Source organism: Cherax quadricarinatus, chromosome 30, assembly GCF_038502225.1.
Source record: "Cherax quadricarinatus isolate ZL_2023a chromosome 30, ASM3850222v1, whole genome shotgun sequence".
NCBI classification, from domain to species: Eukaryota; Metazoa; Arthropoda; class Malacostraca; order Decapoda; family Parastacidae; genus Cherax; species Cherax quadricarinatus.
In genome coordinates, this window is record NC_091321.1 from 970,001 (window position 1) to 980,000 (window position 10,000).

Here is a 10,000-nt window from a genome sequence, read left to right on the forward strand (position 1 = left end):
AGATACCTGAGTGTTGATCAACTGTCATGTGTTACATCCTGGGGAAGATACCTGAGTGTTGATCAACTGTCATGTGTTACATCCTGGGGAAGATACCTGAGTGTTGATCAACTGTCAAGTGTTACATCCTGGGGAAGATACCTGAGTGTTGATCAACTGTCATGTGTTACATCCTGGGGAAGATACCTGAGTGTTGATCAGCTGTCATGTGTTACATCCTGGGGTAGATACCTGAGTGTTGATCAACTGTCATGTGTTACATCCTGGGGTAGATACCTGAGTGTTGATCAACTGTCATGTGTTACATCCTGGGGTAGATACCTGAGTGTTGATCAACTGTCATGTGTTACATCCTGGGGTAGATACCTGAGTGTTGATCAACTGTCATGTGTTACATCCTGGGTTAGATACCTGAGTGTTGATCAAATGTCATGTGTCACATCCTGGGGAAGATACCTGAGTGTTGATCAACTGTCAAGTGTTACATCCTGGGGAAGATACCTGAGTGTTGATCAACTGTCATGTGTTACATCCTGGGGAAGATACCTGAGTGTTGATCAGCTGTCATGTGTTACATCCTGGGGTAGATACCTGAGTGTTGATCAACTGTCATGTGTTACATCCTGGGGAAGATACCTGAGTGTTGATCAACTGTCATGTGTTACATCCTGGGGAAGATACCTGAGTGTTGATCAACTGTCAAGTGTTACATCCTGGGGAAGATACCTGAGTGTTGATCAACTGTCATGTGTTACATCCTGGGGAAGATACCTGAGTGTTGATCAACTGTCATGTGTTACATCCTGGGGAAGATACCTGAGTGTTGATCAACTGTCATGTGTTACATCCTGGGGAAGATACCTGAGTGTTGATCAACTGTCATGTGTTACATCCTGGGGAAGATACCTGAGTGTTGATCAACTGTCATGTGTTACATCCTGGGGTAGATACCTGAGTGTTGATCAACTGTCTTGAGCTACAATGTTGTGGAGATTAAATGTTAATAAGAGTGAAGACTGGACGCCACGAACACTGCTCAGTTACTGGAGCTAGAAATAGATAATAATCACCCTCACTCTACAGGCTGTTTATACTTCACTCCATTCTATTGGACATGCCCATCACTCCAGCTACACATTCCCACTATTCCACCTACACATTTCAGAAATGCCCAGAGACTATTAGCACGTTCCCACTGTTGCATCAATGCTTGCACAAGGTGGGGTATTTTGTTGTTGAACTTGGCTTACTACGTTTGATATGCTGGTACAGAACTACGCTCTGTTATGGCTTGGCTGCTTAACCTTTCCTCATTCGTCCACGTTCTTTAATATACGTAGTTCATAACTCCGATTTCCTACCGTTTCCTGGAAGCTTACAAATATTATTTTCTTGATATTACTAGGAAATTAGGTTATGTACTCAGTGTTCATGCATTTAAGGCATCTCTCTCTCTCTCTCTCTCTCTCTCTCTCTCTCTCTCTCTCTCTCTCTCTCTCTCTCTCTCTCTCTCTCTCTCTCTCTCTCCTTCCCTCATTGCCCCAACACTCACGTATAAGGTGCTGGTGTACCAGTATCTGAACCTTGGAGAGGTGGCACCTCTCCCGGAGCTGAAAGATGAGTTCCTGAGGATAGAGACAGAATCTTGCAGAGAGCCATCCCTTGACCCCAGGCCCCTGCTGAAGCAGCTCCTTGGCACGACCACTCTCATCCTCACCTGCAGAGCACACGTATATTCAAAATGAAATTCAATTGAATTTTCCATAAGAATACAACTGAACAAAATTATGCAGTAATATATATATATATATATATATATATATATATATATATATATATATATATATATATATATATATATATATATTGTCAAAGTACCACACTTGGGTCCACTTCGAGGACAGTGTGAAACAAGCTTTTATGCCACAAGACGGGCAGAAAGCAGCAACTTCACTCTGGCTGTACCCTTCTCCAGAACATCACTCCATCTGAGAGGGGTACGTCAACAAGGATGTTAACACTGTGGATGTCAGTGTAGCTCTTAACACTGTGGATGTCAGTGTAGCTCTTAACACTGTGGATGTCAGTGTAGCTCTTAACACTGTGGATGTCAGTGAAGGTGTTAACATCATGGATGTCAGTGCGCCTACCAGCCAGCATTGATACTAGGCACCTCAGGACAATCAACGATCAATAGGAAGCATACAGAAGAAACTCTGTGACTGAAGATTACCAGTCCCCCGGGGCGGTCTTGGACCAGGTCTCCTCTCATAGATATAACTAAAGATTACCAGTCCCCCGGGGCGGTCTTGGACCAGGTCTCCTCTCATAGATATAACTAAAGATTACCAGTCCCCCGGATTGGTCTTGGACCAGGTCTCCTCTCATAGATATAACTAAAGATTACCAGTCCCCCGGGGCGGTCTTGGACCAGGTCTCCTCTCATAGATATAACTAAAGATTACCAGTCCCCCAGGGTGGTCTGGGACCAGGTCTCCTCTCATAGATATAACTAAAGATTACCAGTCCCCCGGGGCGGTCTTGGACCAGGTCTCCTCTCATAGATATAACTAAAGATTACCAGTCCCCCGGGGCGGTCTTGGACCAGGTCTCCTCTCATAGATATAACTAAAGATTACCAGTCCCCCGGGGCGGTCTTGGACCAGGTCTCCTCTCATAGATATAACTAAAGATTACCAGTCCCCCAGGGTGGTGTTGGACCCGGTCTCCTCTCATAGATATAACTAAAGATTACCAGTCCCCCGGGGCGGTCTTGGACCAAGTCTCCTCTCATAGATATAACTAAAGATTACCAGTCCCCCGGATTGGTCTTGGACCAGGTCTCCTCTCATAGATATAACTAAAGATTACCAGTCCCCCGGGGTGGTCTTGGACCACGTCTCCTCTCATAGATATAACTAAAGATTACCAGTCCCCCAGGGTGGTGTTGGACCAGGTCCCCTCTCATAGATATAACTAAAGATTACCAGTCCCCCGGGGTGGTCTGGGACCAGGTCTCCTATCATAGATATAACTAAAGATTACCAGTCCCCCAGGGTGGTCTGGGACCAGGTCTCCTATCACAGATATAACTAAAGATTACCAGTACCCCAGGGTGGTCTGGGATCAGGTCTCCTCTCATAGATATAAATAAAGATTACCAGTGTCCCCAGGGTGGTCTGGGACCAGGTCTCCTCTCATAGATATAACTAAAGATTACCAGTGGCCCAGGGTGGTCTTGGACCAGGTCTCCTATCATAGACATAACTAAAGATTACCAGTCCCCCAGGGTGGTGTTGGACCAGGTCTCCTCTCATAGATATAACTAAAGATTACCAGTCCCCCAGGGTGGTGTTGGACCAGGTCTCCTATCATAGACATAACTAAAGATTACCAGTCCCCCAGGGTGGTGTTGGACCAGGTCTCCTCTCACAGATATAACTAAAGATTACCAGTCCCCCAGGGTGGTCTGGGACCAGGTCTCCTATCATAGACATAACTAAAGATTACCAATCCCCCAGGGTGGTGTTGGACCAGGTCTCCTCTCATAGATATAACTAAAGACTACCAGTCCCCCAGGGTGGTCTGGGACCAGGTCTCCTCTCATAGATATAACTAAAGATTACCAGTCCCCCAGGGTGGTGTTGGACCAGGTCTCCTCTCATAGATATAACTAAAGATTACCAGTCCCCCAGGGTGGTCTGGGACCAGGTCTCCTCTCATAGATATAACTAAAGATTACCAGTCCCCCAGAGTGGTGTTGGACCAGGTCTCCTCTCATAGATATAACTAAAGATTACCAGTCCCCCAGGGTGGTCTGGGACCAGGTCTCCTCTGACAGATATAACTAAAGATTACCAGTCCCCCAGGGTGGTGTTGGACCAGGTCCCCTCTCATAGATATAACTAGAGATTACCAGTCCCCCAGGGTGGTGTTGGACCAGGTCTCCTCTCATAGATATAACTAGAGATTACCAGTCCCCCAGGGTGGTGTTGGACCAGGTCTCCTCTCATAGATATAACTAAAGATTACCAGTCCCCCAGGGTGGTCTGGGACCAGGTCTCCCCTCATAGATATAACTAAAGATTACCAGTCCCCCAGGGTGGTGTTGGACCAGGTCTCCTCTCATAGATATAACTAAAGATTACCAGTCCCCCAGGGTGGTGTTGGACCAGGTCTCCTCTCATAGATATAACTAGAGATTACCAGTCCCCCAGGGTGGTGTTGGACCAGGTCTCCTCTCATAGATATAACTAAAGATTACCAGTCCCCCAGGGTGGTCTGGGACCAGGTCTCCCCTCATAGATATAACTAAAGATTACCAGTCCCCCAGGGTGGTGTTGGACCAGGTCTCCTCTCATAGATATAACTAAAGATTACCAGTCCCCCAGGGTGGTGTTGGACCAGGTCTCCTATCATAGACATAACTAAAGATTACCAGTCCCCCAGGGTGGTGTTGGACCAGGTCTCCTCTCATAGATATAACTAAAGATTACCAGTCCCCCAGGGTGGTCTGGGACCAGGTCTCCCCTCATAGATATAACTAAAGATTACCAGTCCCCCAGGGTGGTGTTGGACCAGGTCTCCTCTCATAGATATAACTAAAGATTACCAGTCCCCCAGGGTGGTGTTGGACCAGGTCTCCTCTCATAGATATAACTAAAGATTACCAGTCCCCCAGGGTGGTCTGGGACCAGGTCTCCTCTCATAGATATAACTAAAGATTACCAGTCCCCCAGGGTGGTCTGGGACCAGGTCTCCTCTCATAGATATAACTAAAGATTACCAGTCCCCCAGGGTGGTCTGGGACCAGGTCTCCTCTCATAGATATAACTAAAGATTACCAGTCCCCCAGGGTGGTGTTGGACCAGGTCTCCTATCATAGACATAACTAAAGATTACCAGTCCCCCAGGGTGGTGTTGGACCAGGTCTCCTCTCATAGATATAACTAAAGATTACCAGTCCCCCAGGGTGGTCTGGGACCAGGTCTCCTCTCATAGATATAACTAAAGATTACCAGTCCCTCAGGGTGGTGTTGGACCAGGTCTCCTCTCATAGATATAACTAAAGATTACCAGTCCCCCAGGGTGGTGTTGGACCAGGTCTCCTCTCATAGATATAACTAAAGATTACCAGTGGCCCAGGGTGGTGTTGGACCAGGTCTCCTCTCATAGATATAACTAAAGATTACCAGTCCCCCAGGGTGGTCTGGGACCAGGTCTCCTCTCATAGATATAACTAAAGATTACCAGTCCCCCAGGGTGGTCTGGGACCAGGTCTCCTCTCATAGATATAACTAAAGACTACCAGTCCCCCAGGGTGGTGTTGGACCAGGTCTCCTCTCATAGATATAACTAAAGATTACCAGTTCCCCGGGGTGGTCTGGGACCAGGTCTCCTCTCATAGATATAACTAAAGATTACCAGTCCCCCAGGGTGGTCTGGGACCAGGTCTCCTCTCATAGATATAACTAAAGATTACCAGTCCCCCAGGGTGGTCTGGGACCAGGTCTCCTATCATAGATATAACTAAAGATTACCAGTGGCCCAGGGTGGTCTTGGACCAGGTCTCCTCTCACAGATATAACTGAAGATTACCAGTGGCCCAGGGTGGTCTGGGACCAGGTCTCCTCTCACAGATATAACTGAAGATTACCAGTGGCCCAGGGTGGTCTGGGACCAGGTCTCCTCTCATAGACATAACTAAAGATTACCGGTCCCCCAGGGTGGTGTTGGACCAGGTCTCCTCTCATAGATATAACTAAAGATTACCAGTCCCCCAGGGTGGTGTTGGACCAGGTCTCCTCTCACAGATATAACTAAAGATTACCAGTCCCCCAGGGTGGTCTGGGACCAGGTCTCCTCTCATAGATATAACTAAAGATTACCAGTCCCCCGGGGTGGTCTTGGACCAGGTCTCCTCTCATAGATATAACTAAAGATTACCAGTCCCCCGGGGTGGTCTTGGACCAGGTCTCCTCTCATAGATATAACTAAAGATTACCAGTCCCCCAGGGTGGTCTGGGACCAGGTCTCCTCTCATAGATATAACTAAAGATTACCAGTCCCCCGGGGTTGTCTTGGACCAGGTCTCCTCTCATAGATATAACTAAAGATTACCAGTCCCCCAGGGTGGTCTGGGACCAGGTCTCCTATCACAGATATAACTAAAGATTACCAGTACCCCAGGGTGGTCTGGGATCAGGTCTCCTCTCATAGATATAAATAAAGATTACCAGTGTCCCCAGGGTGGTCTGGGACCAGGTCTCCTCTCATAGATATAACTAAAGATTACCAGTGGCCCAGGGTGGTCTTGGACCAGGTCTCCTATCATAGACATAACTAAAGATTACCAGTCCCCCAGGGTGGTGTTGGACCAGGTCTCCTCTCATAGATATAACTAAAGATTACCAGTCCCCCAGGGTGGTGTTGGACCAGGTCTCCTATCATAGACATAACTAAAGATTACCAGTCCCCCAGGGTGGTGTTGGACCAGGTCTCCTCTCACAGATATAACTAAAGATTACCAGTCCCCCAGGGTGGTCTGGGACCAGGTCTCCTATCATAGACATAACTAAAGATTACCAATCCCCCAGGGTGGTGTTGGACCAGGTCTCCTCTCATAGATATAACTAAAGACTACCAGTCCCCCAGGGTGGTCTGGGACCAGGTCTCCTCTCATAGATATAACTAAAGATTACCAGTCCCCCAGGGTGGTGTTGGACCAGGTCTCCTCTCATAGATATAACTAAAGATTACCAGTCCCCCAGAGTGGTCTGGGACCAGGTCTCCTCTCATAGATATAACTAAAGATTACCAGTCCCCCAGGGTGGTCTGGGACCAGGTCTCCTCTCATAGATATAACTAAAGATTACCAGTCCCCCAGGGTGGTCTGGGACCAGGTCTCCTCTCATAGATATAACTAAAGATTACCAGTCCCCCAGGGTGGTCTGGGACCAGGTCTCCTCTCATAGATATAACTAAAGATTACCAGTCCCCCAGGGTGGTGTTGGACCAGGTCTCCTCTCATAGATATAACTAAAGATTACCAGTCCCCCAGGGTGGTGTTGGACCAGGTCTCCTATCATAGACATAACTAAAGATTACCAGTCCCCCAGGGTGGTGTTGGACCAGGTCTCCTCTCATAGATATAACTAAAGATTACCAGTCCCCCAGGGTGGTGTTGGACCAGGTCTCCTATCATAGACATAACTAAAGATTACCAGTCCCCCAGGGTGGTGTTGGACCAGGTCTCCTCTCATAGATATAACTAAAGATTACCAGTCCCCCAGGGTGGTCTGGGACCAGGTCTCCTCTCATAGATATAACTAAAGATTACCAGTCCCCCAGGGTGGTCTGGGACCAGGTCTTCTCTCATAGATATAACTAAAGATTACCAGTCCCCCAGGGTGGTGTTGGACCAGGTCTCCTCTCATAGATATAACTAAAGATTACCAGTGGCCCAGGGTGGTGTTGGACCAGGTCTCCTCTCATAGATATAACTAAAGATTACCAGTCCCCCAGGGTGGTCTGGGACCAGGTCTCCTCTCATAGATATAACTAAAGATTACCAGTCCCCCAGGGTGGTCTGGGACCAGGTCTCCTCTCATAGATATAACTAAAGACTACCAGTCCCCCAGGGTGGTGTTGGACCAGGTCTCCTCTCATAGATATAACTAAAGATTACCAGTTCCCCGGGGTGGTCTGGGACCAGGTCTCCTCTCATAGATATAACTAAAGATTACCAGTCCCCCAGGGTGGTCTGGGACCAGGTCTCCTCTCATAGATATAACTAAAGATTACCAGTCCCCCAGGGTGGTCTGGGACCAGGTCTCCTATCATAGATATAACTAAAGATTACCAGTGGCCCAGGGTGGTCTGGGACCAGGTCTCCTCTCACAGATATAACTAAAGATTACCAGTCCCCCAGGGTGGTCTGGGACCAGGTCTCCTCTCACAGATATAACTGAAGATTACCAGTGGCCCAGGGTGGTCTGGGACCAGGTCTCCTCTCACAGATATAACTGAAGATTACCAGTGGCCCAGGGTGGTCTGGGACCAGGTCTCCTCTCACACAGACACTTGTGACTCACTCTTCCAGTCTGCTGGTGTATCCTCCATCTCTTCTCAATAATAATAATAATAATAATACCAATAATAATAACAATTAGAAGAAATATTTTAAATGATGACAATAAAATAGTAATTATGAAATATTAATGATGGTGACAGTTAAATAATAATAAAACACAGCAATAACAGAGCAATAAAACAAAGAAAAACACAGAACTGGTAACCAGTTACCCCTCTCTCGTCTCTCTCTCTCTCTCTCTCTCTCTCTCTCTCTCTCTCTCTCTCTCTCTCTTTTTTTTTTTTTTTTTTTTACACAGGGTTTGACAAGGTTAAGGATCCCTAGCTTTATTGGCAAGCTATTTACAAGTTAAGGATTCCTAACTTTATTGGCAAGCTAAGAGCTGTTACCTACATCAGCTCATTTGAAAGCATTTTTATTGTTATGAGACATACAAGTAGGGAACAGGATGAAGTTGGAGCCATCTGTGGGCCAGCATTTTCATTTGATCAACTGACTTTATCTCGTTGACATCATTATGCTGTACGAATGTGTTCCATACTCGAGTCATCCTGGGTATATATGATCTCAGATGGAGTGATGTTCTGGAGAAGGGTACAGCCAGAGTGAAGTTGCTGTTTTCTGCCCGTCTTGTGGCATAAAAGCTTGTTTCACGCTGTCCTCGAAGTGGATCCAAGTGTGGTATTTTGACAATATTGGTCTTGTACGTAACAGTAAGGCCACCCACATCCCTCCTATGTTGAAGGCTCTGCTGAAATGACCGATCTATCCAAGATGGGCCCAGGCGAGAGATGAGACGTCTTGCTCTGTTCTCTACTCTGTCAAGCAGTCGCAGATGAGAGGGGGGGCAGGCAAACCAAGAAAGTGGAGCATACTCAAGGTGTGAGCGTACTTGTGCCTCGTACAGAATCTTGCAACCCCTACTGTCAAGCAGATGCGAGATACGGCGAAGTGCTATAAGCTTCCTGGCTGCCTTGTTTGCAAGATTTACAACATGGTTCTTCATGGTTAGTTTGGAGTCAAATTTCACCCCAAGGATATCAACTTCTTCTCCAGGTGCCAACACCCTCCCATTCATCCTTACTACTGCACCAGCATTACCATCATGGTGCCTAGAGGCGATCATCATTTGCGTTTTCTCAGGTGCAAATGTTACTTGCCATCTATTTCCCCAAGCTGATATAGCTCTCAGCTGGTGATTGAGGTAGCTTAGAGCAGCTGGCATTTCTTCTCTTGGATAAGTGAATGTCAGTGTACAGTCGTCTGCATATGCATGTGATTCTGGGATGAGATGAAGAAGGTCGTTGAAGTAGACATTCCATAACAATGGACCCAGCACGCTTCCTTGTGGAACACTTGCCCCAATAGGATGTCTTGCTGATTCCGTTCCATTGAGAACTACACTTAGAGATCTACCATGAAGGTAATCACTGAGGAGACATAGCGTAGAGCCTGCAATTCCCAGTGCTTGAAGTTTTGCTAAGAGGCCCTGGTGCCACACCCGTTCGAAAGCGCCAGCAATGTCCAGTGCTACCACACAGCTGACTTTGGATTCATCCAGTGACTGGTGCCACTTAGTGGAGAGGTTTAATAACAGATCAGCAGCAGAGTAACCTTTCCTAAAGCCATATTGACGATCACAAAGTAGTGAGTGGTAGTCAAAAAACTCTGTCATTTGTCTTGAGATTATTGTCTCAAGGATCTTACCAGTGATTGACAGGAGTGACACTGGTCTGTAGTTGCTGATTTCTGCTCTGCTCTTCTTTTTGTGAACAGGGACTACATTTGCCTCTTTCCATAGAGGGGGCCATTTACACTGTACTAGGCAGTGCTGAAAGATGCGAGTTAGAGGTGCTGCTAGCTGGTCTGCACATCTCAACAATCTTGGGCTCAACTTGTCTGGGCCCA

General features: G+C 47.0%; 1 protein-coding gene across 1 annotated transcript in view; it reads right to left on the reverse strand.

Annotated features, from left to right (window-relative positions):
- The window catches only part of LOC128692479 (centrosomal protein of 104 kDa), a 414,264-nt gene that overhangs the window by 117,579 nt on the left and 286,685 nt on the right, over nucleotides 1-10,000 (reverse strand). Inside the window, exon 3 of the mRNA XM_070089824.1 lies at nucleotides 1,553-1,717. Coding sequence (XP_069945925.1) covers nucleotides 1,553-1,717 — 165 coding nt within the window. The remainder of the gene's footprint in view (nucleotides 1-1,552; nucleotides 1,718-10,000) is intronic.